At 37.2% G+C, this 16539-nt stretch overlaps 1 protein-coding gene across 2 annotated transcripts; it reads left to right on the plus strand.

Annotated features, from left to right (window-relative positions):
- The first annotated feature begins 13163 nt into the window (after positions 1–13163).
- LOC118481214 (beta-glucosidase BoGH3B-like) lies at positions 13164–14528 on the plus strand. 2 transcript variants are annotated; one of them, XR_004864927.1, is made up of 3 exons: positions 13164–13449; positions 13540–13921; positions 14046–14528. XR_004864927.1 is itself a non-coding variant. In XM_035976561.1 (2 exons), the coding sequence occupies exons 1-2, from the start codon at positions 13381–13383 to the stop codon at positions 13780–13782; spliced, it is 312 nt and encodes a 103-aa protein (XP_035832454.1). In that variant the 5' UTR covers positions 13169–13380; the 3' UTR covers positions 13783–14528. The 2 variants fall into 2 exon arrangements, 1 of the variants encoding a protein (XP_035832454.1); XM_035976561.1 differs by having other exon boundaries at positions 13169–13449; positions 13540–14528.
- Positions 14529–16539: the final 2011 nt, after the last annotated feature.

Genomic DNA, 16539 nt, shown 5'->3' on the forward strand with positions numbered 1-16539 from the left:
TTATCAGAATTTCTGATAACCACTTCATCAGAAATTCTGGTGAACAAATCATCAGAAGTCTGATGATCAGAATCGCTAGAAACTCAGAAATATCATCAGATCCATAAGAATGGCCTTTTATGATAATCTTCTTTAGTTCTTTGATCAACTTCTGATTCTTTGAAGTAGATGTTGTTCTTTTCAGTTGTCCTATCCGATTTTCTTCTTGTTGTTTGATCTTCAGGACTTTATATTCTTCATAGATCAAGCTGAATCTGATTTTCTTCAATACTTACAAATAAAGTTTCCTAATAGTTTCCCCTAAGTATTGTAATAAAAACAACTATCTGTATCAAACATAAACAAACTTCAACCAATCCTTAAAAAAGAAATTCAAACAACTAAATTCAGAAACATGAAACAGAATCAAACCAATCAATGTTCAAAACAAAAAGAAATAAAATATGGTTTTCAAAACAAAATTTAAGTTCATGAAATCATCAATTGATTTTCACTCCAGTTCTGAACTTGTCTTCTGGTTTCAACCTTTTCTTGTAATCAATTGTTTTTTGGGTTGTCTTGTAAAGTTCTTTGTACCAACCTCTAGCTTCCATCCAATTTTCAATGCTATCTTCAATTGCCTTCCTCAGCTGTTCATTGTTCTTCCCCTTTTTTTTGAGCTGCTCTTGTTTCTCATTCATGCAGTTCTTTATATATTTCAGAGTTTGATTTGAATACCTGCTTATTTCACTGATTCTGAACAGAGCTTTCTCATCATGAGCATCTTTGAAAACCACACACATTTATGGTTTATCAAAGATAGCTCCAGTTCTTACTTTGTTGGGAGGAATTTCAGCTGGAATGGTTTTGTTAGGAGGAGGTGTTAGTACTTTGTTGCTATACTCAAAGTTGATACACAAATCGAAGTCTGTCAGTGCAGCCCTTTGATATAACTTCTCTCCTGCATTCTTGATGCTGTCAAGAGCTCTTCTGATCACAACTGAGTTGCTTTTGTCTTTATCAATGATCTGCTTCAACTTTACTAAGCCTAGTGGGTGAATATCATCTGCCATGTCTCCATCAGTAACAATTGTTTCACTTCTATCTTCTCTGATCAAGGTGTATTTGTTCTGTCCATAAGTACCTAAGACACCTCCTTGGGTATTCATAGTGATAATTCTCTCAATGGAAACTATTGGATTTGTAACAGGTTGTGCAAAATTTCTCAGTTTCCTTCATTTCTGAGTTGAACAATATTTCTGCTTACTGGAGAGAGTGGCCTTTCTAATTCATCTACTTGTTTGTTCCAGTAGTAATGCTTCAAGTGTTTTTCAGGGTACATAACTGTATGTAGATCACCTTTCAACATTGTGAATTCTTTGAGTTTTCCATCTGGATCTTCTCCAATCACTGTTCTTGGTCCTTTTGAGGATGTTACTTCATCTTCCCTTCATCTCTTCTCTCTTTCATTAAACTGCTTGCTGAATTCTGTTTCACCTGTGAGAGCCATGGAAGATGATTCAACTGGAACTGAACCTTGCATTGGTACCTTTGATGTGTCTTGCTTTGGTATATTTGTTGGAGGACCCATGAGTAATCTTGGCATACTAGGAGGAGGCCCCGTGGGTTGCTTCTGTTTTTGTGATGTTGATGCTTCTGATTGACTGGGTGGTTTCTGTTGAGTAACTTCAGGTTGCTTGAATTGTTGTTGAGGAGTTTCTGACTCTCCTGCTGGTTCTTCTTGTGGAATTGGAGCTTTTAGTTCATGTAAATCAACATTTGCCAGTCTGGTAACATTGTTCTACAACCTCTTTACTAACAGTTGAACATTAGCAAGAGTTTGAGTATTTGTTTCTTCTTGTTTCTACATTTTCTGAAACTCCAGTTGGTCTTGATTCTTTTGTGTATACCATTCCAACATCAGTTTTTCAAGAGCATCAGCCATGCTGCTGCTGTTTGCTCTAAGGAACTGAATTTCTTCAAGGATTCTTTCAGAACTTGAGCTTTCTCTTACACTTGCAACCTCAGCCATCTATGTCTTGATTTCTTGTAGTTCTTTGAGAGCTTTCTTGAATTCTGATGAATTCTCTCTGTTTTCTGATGACTCATGTTGTTTGTTGAGGGCTGCAGTGTTATCTTCTGTTTGTTTCTGTACAGCTTTGACAGTTTCTGATAAGGCTTTAATGTCTGACTTTTGATTTCTGATCTCTTCCAGTATCAGATCAAGCTTTTCTTCTGTTGTTGTTTTGCCAGTACAAACAACTGTTATGTCATCAAGTTCCTTGTGTAGTTGTTCTGTTGATATAGTTTGATGTTCTTGGGTGACAAGAGGAACAACAGATGTTCCACCTCTAACACCAGCAGAAAACACATTTGCTGTTGTTCTAAGGTTAAGAGGATTGAAATATTCCAAATTCTCTATACCCTTACTAGAAAATTGAAACTCATTCAAGTCCTGGTTTTTCTCATATCCTTGAACCTTTTCAGATTCTCCATGAGTTGTTGAGAAACTCTTATTTTTCTCATCCAGGTTTCCTTGATCAGTAAACTGATCTCCACCTGTTGCCACCACATTCTTCTCCCCAGAATCTGATTCAGAGAATGGGTCTTTGGTTTTACTCACATTTTGTTTTTCACAAACAGTACCTCTATGTGAAATTTCATAATTTCCCTGAATTGATTCATCAGAATCACTTTCAGTATCATGAACAATAACAAGTTTAGAATGTTGTGCACCTGTTTCTCCCATATGTGAGATTTCTACATGATGCTCTTCTGCCACAGGACACATGTACACATCTTCATCAGCTTTGATGAGGTTCTGATTCAGCCTGCTGCTCTATTCTTGGTGCACTTGATTCTTGTGCATCATGCTGCATAGGGGACACACTATCAAAAACTTCTTTATTCTCTGGCTTTTTGCTTAACAACCTTAGATACCCTGCTCTGTAAGGTGAATCCTCTGGTATCAGATTCATTATACTTTCTGACAGAACAGGTACATCATAATCTGACTTACAAGACCCCACAGCAATCCAAGGTCTCATGATTTCTGTACTCTACATATTTTCTGATGCAGGAATTTCCATATTCCTTTCAGAAAATGCATCAGAAATTATGACTGACAGAAATCTGGGAAAAGGTAGATGTGAATCTATCCTTCCAGTGTTGGTCAGAACTGATCTTCTGATCAGATTAAATCTTTCTGTTCCAAAATCAATATTCAATCCAGTGATGAGGCTGAACATAATTGTTAGAACATTTTTATTTATCTGATCTGTACCCTCAATCTTTGATGATAAACACTTGTTCAGAATTTCCATTAACACTTGCCAGAAAGCAGGCAACTGATTTCTTTTGAATTCACTAATCTTTGAAATATTTACCTTATACCCCATCACAGCATCAAGCTGTGCAAACATGTCTTCCTTTTCCAGTGCTTCATCATAACTTTGGCTGATGGGTAATTCCAAACATTCTCTTATCTTCTCTGGTGTGATTGTGATGAAAATATCTCCCATACATGTGCTGTGAGCTCGGTTGAATTTGAGAGTTTGAGTGTCTTCACCACATGTTGTATAAGTTTTTCTAGTACCTCTCTGGTTTTGTAAGAGCTTGAGTTATAGGACATCTAGTCAGAAATTCGATCAAAATTTGGCACTTTGTATCATATTCTTTAATGTTGTCGTTCATGGATTCATTGTTGCTCTTCAATGGTAGGAATTCAGCTTCAGTGATGAGTTGAACAGAATGTTCAATTGGTGGCATGTTGATGTTGATAGCAGCCATGGAGAATTGAGGTTTTTGTTTCGAAAAAAGGTTTTTAGGGTTTTGCTTTCGAAGAGGAAGGTTGAAGATGGAAGTCTCTGTTTTTGAAGGAGGTATTTATAGTGTTTTGAGACAGAGATCATTGAGTGTTTTTCGTGGGTTGTTTGTATTTAAGGTGGTTTATGACACCTTAATGATGTTTTAATCCGTTTAGGAAACAACCGTTTTTGAAAACCTTTGGTTTATCTCTAATTTAATATAAATCTTTTATTGAAAATTGGAGATTCCAAGGATTTAGCGGATAAACACTAATGTCCAACTTGCACATTTTCTTCATGTGGGACCCTTTTATTGTAAAAAGGTCCAATAAAAACCTTTTTGAAACTATGTATGTTCCCAAGTTGTCCTTTTGATGATGTGTATCAGAAAATTTTGAATAAGACCTTTGAGAGTTGAATTTTCTGTATACTTCATTAGAATATATTTGATTCATATTTAGAGATTGAATCACATTTTTTTTTTTTTTTGAGATGAGAGGGAATAAGTAGAGTTTTGAAGATTCAACTTACATAGCATTTCTGAACTTCACATCTTTGTTCTGATCTTCAGGGAGTGTTGTTGTGCAAAAGATTTTTTTTTATTTCAGTTTGTTCCATTCCTTTTGAAGATAGATTACTCAGAAAAATTTTGATTTTGATAGAAACTTTCTATAATTCTTTTTCTATGTTGTCATAAGTTTCTTTGAATCTGGTTTAAAGCAATGTTTCCTGATATTTCTTCTCATTTTCTGTTGATTTATCAGTCTTTCTGGTTATCTTGAGACTTTTCTGATGTATTAACAAATTTTCTGATGATTTATCAAATTTTCTGATGTATCATCAGATTTTCTGATAATTTATCAGAATTTCTGATAATTTATTAGAATTTCTGATGTTTCATCATATTCATCAGTTTCCTTGAATTTTATCAGATTTTTCTTGATTTTATCAGATATGCCATTTTACTTCCCCCTAGATCTATTGTGATATTTTAAGAAAGAAAAAAAATATAAAGCAAAAACTTTACTATTTAAAACAAAAAAAATACAACTAAATAAACAAAATAAACTACTCATTGTACATCGCCTTAACATACAACCAAAGGTAGGTTGTATGACCACTGTGATTGTTGGATGGAACAAGGGAGGGAGCATGAGTGTTCTCTTGTAAAACCACCAGGGCCCTTGGGTACCAGCTTGTTACCCCTCCAAAGTCCAGCTGTCTGGTTATCACCTTGGTCACAAAGCGAGGGTAGATCAGAAAAGGTTGATGGGTGTGCATGTTTGATTCTAAGTCTCTCATCATCCTGTAAGACAGCTCATTGAAGTGCCTTATCTTCTTTGAGAAGCAGGCACTGAGCTGTGTCACCAAGTACTAGAATGGTGGTATGAAACCAGACTTGCTGACCTGCCTTGAAACATTGGGTGTTTCATAACCCATGTTCCTCAGAGTTTCTTCAATGATTTCCTTCATGAAGGAGGTGTGATTTGGATGATCAGCCAACTGGAGAACATCCCTAAGAGTTTCCTCCTTTAGGATGATTCTGAACCCCATCACCTCGCTTTCTATCCACATGGTGGTGCCACTGAAGACAGTTTCAGCATTCCACTAGAATTATTGAAGGAGTGCTGGGTAGATGGTGACATATGTAGATACAGCATAGCCCACAGGACTTTGCTTGATCATGTTGTACACATAGTTGCAATATTCCCATGTAGGGCCTTCCAGATTAGACCTAAGTCTAAGGTTGTGATGTTCGTGAAGAGGGAGAGGAAAGTGTTATGGTTTCATTTCTTTTGGGGAAGCCATTTTTTAAAAAATGAAGTTTCTGAGAAAGTTTTTGAAGTGAAGATTGTTTTGATGAAGAAAATATTCTCAAGTTGTAAATATTTATAGATGAAAGTGATATTTATGCCATAAATGGTATTAACAACCCAAGATTTTCTATTTTCTTTTCTTTCTCTTCATTTAAGATGATATCTGTTGCAGTGCGATATGGCAGTCTCCGAAGCCCCCATTGTGAGTAAGCATTGAATAACTAGGCGGCTACTTGCATAGCCCCTAATCATTTTATGCCCCCGTGTCTCTCTAATTCCTTATGAAAGATGGCGTTGCATGCATTGGAAGTAGAAGAAAAAAATTCAATTTTCTGCAAAAAATTTTCCTGTGACGGTTGAATTTCTCTACTGCTTTGAATTTATCTTTATGCAAAGTTACTTTCCCCCTTTTTGATTTTTTTAGTTATAAACAAAGAAGAAAAAAAATTCAAAAACAAATTATCTACAGTTATAAGTTTATACAAATATGAGATATGAATAAAGATTGTGATTTACATGAGATTTTCTGATAATCAAGGGTGTTTTCTATGTTTTAACAAAGTTTCTGATGTATTAACAGATTTTCTGATGCTTTAACAATCTTTCTGATATTTTATTAGAATTTCTGATGATTCATCAGAATTCTGATGATTCATCAGATTTTCTGATGATGTGTGATAATTTATCAGAATTTCTGATATTTTATCAGATTGATTGAATTCTTCATCAGAAATCTGTTGTTTCATTCTTTGAACATCAGAATTTTGTTTGTACCTTGATTATCTTTATTTTGGTTTTCAGTTTGTGACATATTGTTTTCTGAAACATCTTCATCTTTTATATTAACCATGCCAAGTTTGCTGATTAGAAAATTGTGTCTCTTTTCATCAAGAGGTTTTGTAAAAATGTCAGTAATTTGGTTTTCTGTTGGAACAAAGTACATTTCTATGTTACCTTTTTCAACATGATCCTTTATGAAGTGATATCTGACATCTATGTGCTTGGTTCTGTAGTGATGAACTTGATTTTCTGTAATTGAAATTGCACTCTTTGAGTCACATAGAATTGGTATTTTTGTCAGATTTACTCCATAATACTTCAGCTGAGTTTGCATCCACATCACTTGTGACCAGCAACTTGCTGCTGCTACATATTCTGATTCAGTTGTTGATGTTGCAACACAGATTTGTTTCTTACTTGCCCAACATACCAACTTTTCTCCCAAGATTTGACATGCACCAGATGTGCTTTTTCTGTCAATCTTGCACCCTGCTTAATCTGCATCTATGTATGCAATTAGTTCAAGATTTGTATCCTTAGGATACTAGAGACCAAGTTCTGATGTTCCTTTTAGATATTTAAAAACCCTTTTGACTGCTTTCAGGTGAGATTCTTTAAGATTGCATTGATATCTGGCCAAAAAACATGTGGCAAACATAATATCTGGTCTGCTTGCAGTTAAGTATAACAATGATCCTATCATCCCCCTATAGGTTTTAATATCTACACATGTTCCATCTTTATCAGAATCAAGTTTGTTCCCTGTTGCCATGGGAGTTTTTGAAATTGAGCAATTTTCAAGTGAGTATTTGTGTAAAATTGTTTTTACATACTTAGATTGACTCGGAAATATTCCATCATTTCTTTGTTTGACTTGTAAACCTAAGAAAAATGTTAACTCACCCATCATGCTCATTTCAAAATGGCTGGTCATTAACTTTTGAAACTTTTTGCAGAACTTTTCATTTGTTGATCCAAATATAATGTCATCAACATATATTTGGACTAACAAAGTGTGACCCTTGTGTGTTTTAAGAAAAAAGTGTTGTATCAATAGTACCTTTTGTGAAGCCATAATTGAGTAAGAAGTTTGAAAGTGTTTCATACCATGCTCTAGGAGCTTGCTTCAAACCATACAAGGCTTTGTTTAATTTGTACACATGGTTTTGAAATTTAGGATCAACAAAGCCTTCAGGTTGATGCACATAAACTTCTTCCTGAATCTTCCCATTCAGGAATGCAGATTTGACATCCATTTGATATACTTTGAAGTCTTTATATGCAGCATAAGCAAGAAAGATTCTTACTGCTTCTAATCTGGCCACTGGTGCAAAGGTTTCATCATAGTCAATACCTTCTTGTTGACAATAACCTTTGACCACTAACCTTGCCTTATTCCTGGTTATTATGCCATTTTCATCTGATTTGTTTCTAAATACCCATTTTGAGCCTATGACTGATTTGTCATTTGGCTTAGGCACCAGATCACATACCTTACTCTTTTCAAACTGATAAAGCTCTTCTTGCATTGCTTGAATCCAGTCTGAGCCATTAAGAGCTTCTTTGACAGACTTGGGTTCTATTTTGCTTAAGAACCCAGCAAAAGCACATTCATGTGTTGTGGCAGATCTTGTTCTTACACCATCTTCTGGATTACCAATGATGTCAGAATGAACATGTCCTTTTATTCATCTCAACTTGTTATGAAAAGTTGTTGGTTCTGATGGATTTGAAGTTTCCCCCTAAACATTTGCCTCACTTGCATGGAATGTATCAGAATTTTGATTTTCAGATATATTTTCATTGTTCTGATTCAAGGTTTCTGATACATTATCCATTTGTTCTGCAGGGTTAGCACATGAATTATCTATTGATTTGTTTGTAAGAGATTGATCATGTTCTAGGAAATCTTCTGTTGTCATTTCAAAGAGATGTTCATATTTTTCTTGTTTATCAGAAAAGTTTATTTCCTTTATATATTCATCAGAAACTTCTGTTTCTGATGAGTCATCAAAAAATACATATAAACTTTCTCTGGTTGTCCTTGTGTTTAGAATAAAAATTCTATATGCTTTTGAGGACAATGAATAACCAAGAAAAATACCCTTCTCGGCTTTTCTATCAAATTTCTCAAGGCTTTCAAAATCATTGAAAAAACAAAACATCTACAACCAAATGTGTGCAAAAATTTTATACTTGGAATTCTTCCATTTATAATGTTGTAGGGTGTTTTATTGTGCCTTTTGTTGATTATGGACCTGTTTTGGGTAAAACAAGCATTTGCTATTGCCTCTGCCCAAAAATGAGTGTGCAGTTCAGCATGTGCAAGCATTGTTCTAGCTGCTTCCACTAAGGTTCTATTTCTCCTTTCTACCACCCCATTCTGTTGGGGTGATCTTGGAGCAGAAAAGTCATGAGAGATTCCTTTGCTTACAAGGAAGCTTTCAACTTTTGAATTATTAAATTATGTTCCATTGTCTGTTCTGATCCTTCTAACTGTCAATTTTAACAGATTTTCAATTTTTCTGATAAAATTAATGATCAGATCAGGAGTTTCACTTTTCTTTCTTAAAAACTCTACCCATGTTGTCTCTGGAAAAATCATCTACAGTTACAAGTATATACTTCTTTCCAGAAAAGCTTTTAGTGCTTATGGGTCCACAAGGATCCATATGCAACAGTTCCAAATTTTGTGTTATTGACGATTCAGAAATTGCTTTGTGTGAGCTTCTTTTAGATTTGCCCATTTCACAAGCTTCACAAATTTTATCCTTCTTTGAGGATATGAAAGGTAATCCTTTTACCAGGTCTTTGCTTGCTAATTTGCTTAAATTTTTAAAGTTTAAGTGGGCTAACCTCTTGTGCCACAACCAACTACTACCCTTGTTAATTTTTGAAAATAAACATAATTTTGGATGTTCATTTTCCTCTTTGAAATCAAAATAGTAGATTGACTGTCTTATCCTTTTTCCACTTAAATAAATTTTATTATCATCCATACCTATCAACAAGCATTTTTCTGGTAAAAAGGTTACCTGAAAACCTTTATCACAGAATTAACCAATGAATGAATGCTTCAATTTAATGATAATTTTTTGTTTAAACATGTGATTATCGAGCTTCATTGAATCAAATTTGACATTTTTATAATGTTTTTGATTGATGCATGCCAATTGCTCGATGAAATGCTTGTGTGAGACTTGCTTTTGACTAAACAGAGTTAGATCATTGGTACGTATTGAATAGAGACCAAGAGTTGGGTAGGGGGTAATGAATGATTTCAACATAAATTTCAATATTGCTCCTCATGGTCATTTACTGCTATTAACCTAAAGTTGGGAATTTTACTGTGAATTTAGTATATTGAATTAAATATGGACAGTATCATACGTACCATTACTAATCACACATCATATTAGAAGTGTGATTATATTTGGATTGTCTTAGAACCATAATTATTAAGTTATAGGTTTGTAAAAGTCGATAGAAGCTTCAGTGGGTCATATATGGATTTGCACGATATGGCTGGGATGACAAAAAGAAGTCTATGGTGAGTATTCAAGTTATTTATCATATTAAACCATGTTGATAACTTTACTTTTAATCGTTTATTATTGTTGAGATTGGTTGTGTATAATTTTTAACAACCCGGATGGGGCCGTTGCTTTGAAAGTTTTAGTGAAGATCCTAATATCGTACGAGAAATGATTGAGATCATACCAGGACTTCAAGGGGAGATTCCTATTAATGGTCTAAAAAGTGTTCCTTTTGTTGATGGACAAGTTGTTTCCACGTCTCAATTGCTTTTTTGGTCTGATCGAATGTTGTTTTTTGTTTATGCGTTAAATTACTGTTTGGTGTTACAGAACAAAGATTGTAGCTTCGGCCAGACACTTTGTTGGCGATGGTGGAACGACAAGAGGCATCAACGAGAACGATATAGTCATAGATTTTCATGGTTTGTTGAGCATTCATATGCCGCCTTATTATGATGCAGTTAGGAAGGGTGTTGCAACCATCATGGTTTCTGACTCTAGCTGGAATGGAGTCAAAATGCATAGAAGCAAAGAACTTATAACTGGATTCCTCAAGAACATTCTCAAATTCAGACTAAAACTGATCACCTTTATGCATCTTTAATTACAAGATTTTACTTTTGTTTACAAAAATAAAGAATCTTTAATGTTTTCTTGAATGTTTTGAAGGGATTTGTTGTTAGGGGTATCGGAACAGAGTAGGCTCGAGCGGAAGCGGAACAAACACACACACACACACAAGCAGAAAATAAAGAGCACGAGAATTTACGTGGTTCGGTCAAAGTGACCTACGTCCACGGGTTGCAACTAGGGTTTTACTTTTATTAGATGCTCACAACTGTTTTCAGAATGACACAGATTACAATTACATCATAGGTATTTATAGAACAAGATTAGGGTTTCCTACTTGGTCAACAAGTTAACTAAGTGGGCCTAATAACTAGGGCCGGCTAACCCTAACTAGGGCCGGCTACCCTAAAGCCTACGAACCCAACAATCTCCCACTCGGAGGCTTTGCATAATCCACAAAGTGCATCCAAGAAACCCATCACCAGTAACTTCAGTAATCTTTACGTTCAAGTCTTCCCAGCCTCCAGTTCCAAGAACAAGCTAAGACTCCAGTCATATCCAAGCCACCTAGTTGCAACCACACCTCTCATCAAGTACCTGAGAGACCAGTTGAAGCTCCCACAAGCTCCAACCCAACAGTCTTATCAGACCCGTTCTCTATCTCAACCGGCTTGCACGATCCACTAGCTCCAGAGATACACCGAGAATTAATACCAATCTCCACATTTTGCAAACTATTTCCAGGAGAGCTTTTTTCTTCAGTCGGAACCTTCGTCTTCAAAACCCAACGGTTCTTTGTGATTGTACCCGGAACACGACCCATGCTCCCACTGTCACCAAATCCCCTGACTGGCTTAAACTTAAACTTAGACCCCCGACCACATTCAACTGACATCCCCAAAGCACCAGGATTCAAGTTCGCAAATTGAACCCTCTTCCGCTTACTAGATTCAGTGAACCAGACTTTATGTTGTACAGAGACGGCTACTCCCTCAACAGGTATTTCAACTAGATACAACGATCCTCGTCTCCTCCCACAGGCAACAACAAGATTTCCATCAATCACCTTCCACTTCCCACCACCAAACTTAACATCTAGTCCCTGTTTATCCAGTTGACTAACAGAAATAAGTTTCTTCGTTAAACCTGGAATTACCCTGACGTTCTTTAAGTTCCATGTAGTGCCCAGTGGAGTCTTCAGATTGACATCTCCCATACCCGTAACATTAAGAACATGACCGTTAGCTAATCGTACCTTTCCAAAGTCTCCTTTTTTCAGATTCACCATCGTCTCCCCGCTGTGCATGGCGTGAAACGAAGAACCAGAATCCATAGCCCAAGACACTATAGACTCTTCACAGCAAACCAGTACGTCACCGTCAGATTCATCTGACACAACACTGTTTACATGCTGCTTACCATCCTCTTTCTTAGGATCAGGACACTCGTTTTTAACATGCCCCTTTTCACCACAGTTCCAGCACCTCACATTCTTCCCAGCTTTAGACAAGCTTTTCCCACGACTCCCACTGCTTCTGTTATTACCTCTTCCCCTGCTAACACTGAACATACCAGAAGTAGATCCTCCACTAGTGTTCCTCCGGCGAACGTCTTCACCCAAAACACTATCCCGGACCCGATCAAACTTCAAATTTCCAGTTCCAGCAGTTTCAGTGACCGTTGTCACAAATCCTGACCAACTATCAGGTAAGGAAGATAACAAAACCACAGCCTGAGTGTCATCATCCAACTTCATGCCCACAGTTGCTAATCTGGACAAAATTGAATTGACCTCGTTAATGTGATCAGCAACTGAACTGCCTTCGGTCATTCTCATATTAAACAGTTCCCTCATCAAGAACACCCTATTACCGGCAGACGGCTTCTCGTACATATTTGACAGAGCTTCTAACATATTACGAGCAGTTGTTTCTTTCATGATATTAAATGCAACGCTCCTCGTCAAAGCCAATGTAATTTTACCTCTTGCCTTTTTGTCCTTTGAGTTCCAAATTGCTTCGGCAGCTTTATCCATTCCAGCAGGTTTTTCTTCCAGTACCACATCCAAATCGCATTCACCAAGCAACGCCTCTATTTGCATTCTCCACCATGCAAAATCAGTACCGTTGAACTTCTCGATTCGGAACTTCCCATCTTCAGCCATAGCAAACGAGAAAAACCAGAAAAAACCACAAGGAACCAAGCAACCGAAACCCGAGCAACTTTCAATAAACCAGAAACCCGAAGTACCCGAACCAGCGACTTCTCTTGCAAACCCGAGCGTAAAATCAGCGAATAACCAGGGTTCAAGAAGCGAAACCCTAATCGCCAAACACCCCAAAACCACCAGATCTGCAACAGCAAACCCTACGGCGCAAACCCTAGACCTTACGAGCCGTAACCAGAGAATAGGTACGGGCCGTAAACAAGTCAGCGGCGACGGCAGCAACAGCAGATCAAGATCTCTCGTCCAGCTCTCTCTCCCTCTCCTGCGATAACTGTGTGAACCGTGTGTTTAACTGAACCTTTGGCTCTGATACCACTTTTTAGGGGTATCGGATCAGAGTAGGCTCAAGCGGAAGCGGAACAAACACACACACACAAGCAGAAAATAAAGAGCACGAGAATTTACGTGGTTCGGTCAAAGTGACCTACGTCCACGGGTTGCAACTAGGGTTTTACTTTTATTAGATGCTCACAACTGTTTTCAGAATGACACAGATTACAATTACATCATAGGTATTTATAGAACAAGATTAGGGTTTCCTACTTGGTCAACAAGTTAACTAAGTGGGCCTAATAACTAGGGCCGGCTAACCCTAACTAGGGCCGGCTACCCTAAATCCTACGAACCCAACATTTGTGATATCAGATTTTCGAGGTATTGACAAGATGACCGATCCACCTCATGTTAACTACCCTTGGTCTATACAAGAAAGTGTTGGTGCTGGCATAGACATGGTTAGTTTAATTCTATTTATAATGTGCAAACACATTTTTTAATTTAATTGTGGGTGTGTTTAAGTTTCTTATTTTGTCAAACTGTTGCAGGTCATGGTTGGGTACAACTACTTTGAGTTTATCGACGGGCTAACCTATCTCGTGAACAACAATTATATCCAAGTGAGTCGGATTGATGATGCAGTAAAAAGAATTTTACGGGTGAAGTTTGTGATGGGGCTGTTTGAAAATCCGTTAACTGATTTAAGCATGGGAAATACCTTGGAGAACAGGTTAAGACCCAGAACCGGGTATCAAACAGGCGGGGCAGGTTTCGAACCGAACCGGTTATAGAAAAACCATTTTTTAAAGTAACCGTTTTAGTTTTTTTTTTTTTTTTTTGGAATTTTCGGTTTTATAACCGGTTTTTTGTACACCTCTATCTAGACCTAGAAGCAAAATCCTGGGGATAGAGTCGAAGGAACGGATTGTGGTATGCTTTTTGGTATTTCGGGATCTCATTTAGTTTCTAATTCATGAGATCAGTGGTCTTGGCTTCTTGATGATTCGAATACGTTTTTGGTCCGCATCTTAAAACAACGATTTGTACTAAAAAGGTTTGGGCAGCCGGGTAATGCTATTCATTGGAACAAATGGGTTCCTATGAAAGTGGGCATTTTGTCATGGAGGGAAAAGGCTTCCAAGGAGGTGTGCTTTAGCATGTCGAAACGTTAATCTGGCTTCCACGATCTGCCCTGTGTGTAGTGAAGCATCGGAGATGGTTGAGCTTATCTATATAACTATATAAAGCCCTATGTGGAAGTGGCGGCTCGGTTGTCATGGTGGTTGTGTTGGATAGTGGTGGTGTCAGTGGCGGCTGGTTGTGGTGGTGGTGGTGAAGGCAACAACAGTGGACTGAACACTGGCGACAATGGCAGAATAGGGTTCTGGTGGGTATTTTGGTTACCAGGGTAAGAACACTTCGTCTTTCCTCTCCTCTGATCTTGCTTGATTTCATTATGAATTTAAGTTTAACAGATATTTTTGGTGCTCTAGAAATTTGGCACGATCTGATCTTGATTTTTAGATCGAAATCGAAGCTACACGCCCTCTGGAATCACCTGTTGGCCATAAAACCAGTGAGTTGTTTCCTTTAAATCATTATATTTACGATTTAAATTTCAAAGTAAATATTATGTTTTTGATCGATGGTTGCCTTGCAGAAGTTGCAAGTGATCGGAACCTCACAGACACTGTTTTCACAGTGTTATCACGGTCAATCCCTGATGCTGCTAGACCGGTACATGATGCAATCTATGGCGCTGTTGACGTTTACTTGAAAGAACACCCAACGTTAACTGAAGTCGAAAGGAAGAAAGTTTATGAGTTAATTGATGTGAAAAAGTTGTCAGCAGACGCATCCATACACGCTGCACAGAACGATCGGCTTCTGCTGCGAATGGTGGTGCAGATCCTGTTCCACGAGCAAGTTCGAGCCACTGCTGTGATTAAAGAGGCAGCACGTGGCAACCGGGCGCTGGAACAAGACTGGGAGATTAAAATGCCGCTGCGTTCTAAGTAGCTAAGAACACCTTCACGGGTGAGGTTTACTGATGGGGATGTGAAGGAGGTGTCGAGTGGTGGTAGCATGCGGTTGCTGCCATCGAGTTCACGGAGGTTTTTGGGTAGGTTTTGGGTGGTGGGGATGGGTCAGCGGCACGGAGAGACCGGGACGTCTGGTAGTTCGCAATCTAAGTTTTCGAGTTCATCGTCAAGGAAACAGAGGTATTCGATTTCTTAAACGGCAGATTATGTTTCTGGGGCTAGGTTTAGTTTGTTTTAAAACAAATGTGTTTCAGTAGATGTATAAAAAGCATGAGGTGATTTAGGTGTAGGAAGATCTTAACATGCCTTTTCTTTTTATATTTTAATAATTCAGTTCTATTTGTATATTTTCATAGTATGCTTATGAGTTGATTACATGAATTGTTTGGTGGTGTTTTTAAATCCTTATTGCTTTAATTTCAATTTGTAGAAACAATAATTTTCTAGATATGGAGGGTGATACACAGAGTAATAGTTCTATCTCATTATGTTTGAACATCTGAAAAATATCGATGTGAATTGACGATCGTGTATTATAATGTCGGAATGATAGGTCTTCGCAAAAGAGTGGATAATCTTAAGAATTTATAAAGGGGGTTGATACTGATGATGGCTTTGACTTTGTATGTCTTACATATCCAGATGACCACATCCCACAGGTCTCTTAGTTAAATATATATTTCAATATTATTATTCATTATCTTTTTTTTGTTTGCACAGATTAGGAGAACGCTTGAGGAGCACTTTGGTCAATGCGAAGAGATTTCAAGCATGTCTATTCTTAAAGATTTTGAATTTGGTGGTTCTAAAGGGTAGGCCTTTTATTCTCCTCCGCAAGCGTGCGTTCATAGCCGGCATGCCCTAATACATCATCTACAACAATTATTCTGGCGAGAATATTGTCTTGTGACTATAGGTTTGGGATGTAGCAACTGGTACAAAGGAATACACTTTTGAAGGTGATAATAATGCTCCCGTTTATTCCGTATACCCTCACTTCAAGGAAAACATTCAGGTAAACGGGTCGGATGAGTGGAGCGGGGTCAAGCGGATTGGAAGTCGCCTAAAGTGTGAAACTGTACAAAATCAATTTTAGAGGGATTTGAATAATATTCTATTTGTTTCGTCCAATGTATGCGTTTGTACAGAATATTACAGTTCAAAGTAAATAATATGGTTTTGGTTGAAGCCCGCGTATTACGCGGGCATTAACCTAGTATTAACATCAACATAATTTATGATTATTCTCTTTTTAGTGACTAGTGTGTTACTTACCCTATAGACATTGTATCTTTTCATACGCTATACTCATATTCAATTAGAAAGGATTTTGATCCGTCATACCAATTAAGCTCCAGGACTTTGTTTATGTGGATTTTCTTAAGTTTATATGCATTTGAGGGTTTTGTATAGTCCTAAAAACTAAGAGCTAGTGAGACACAAACTTCTATATATATTTCTGAAGTAGTTCAAAAAGACAAATTTTACTTTCATTTGATATAGATA

This window comes from Helianthus annuus, chromosome 8, assembly GCF_002127325.2.
Source record: "Helianthus annuus cultivar XRQ/B chromosome 8, HanXRQr2.0-SUNRISE, whole genome shotgun sequence".
Classification (NCBI taxonomy): Eukaryota; Viridiplantae; Streptophyta; class Magnoliopsida; order Asterales; family Asteraceae; genus Helianthus; species Helianthus annuus.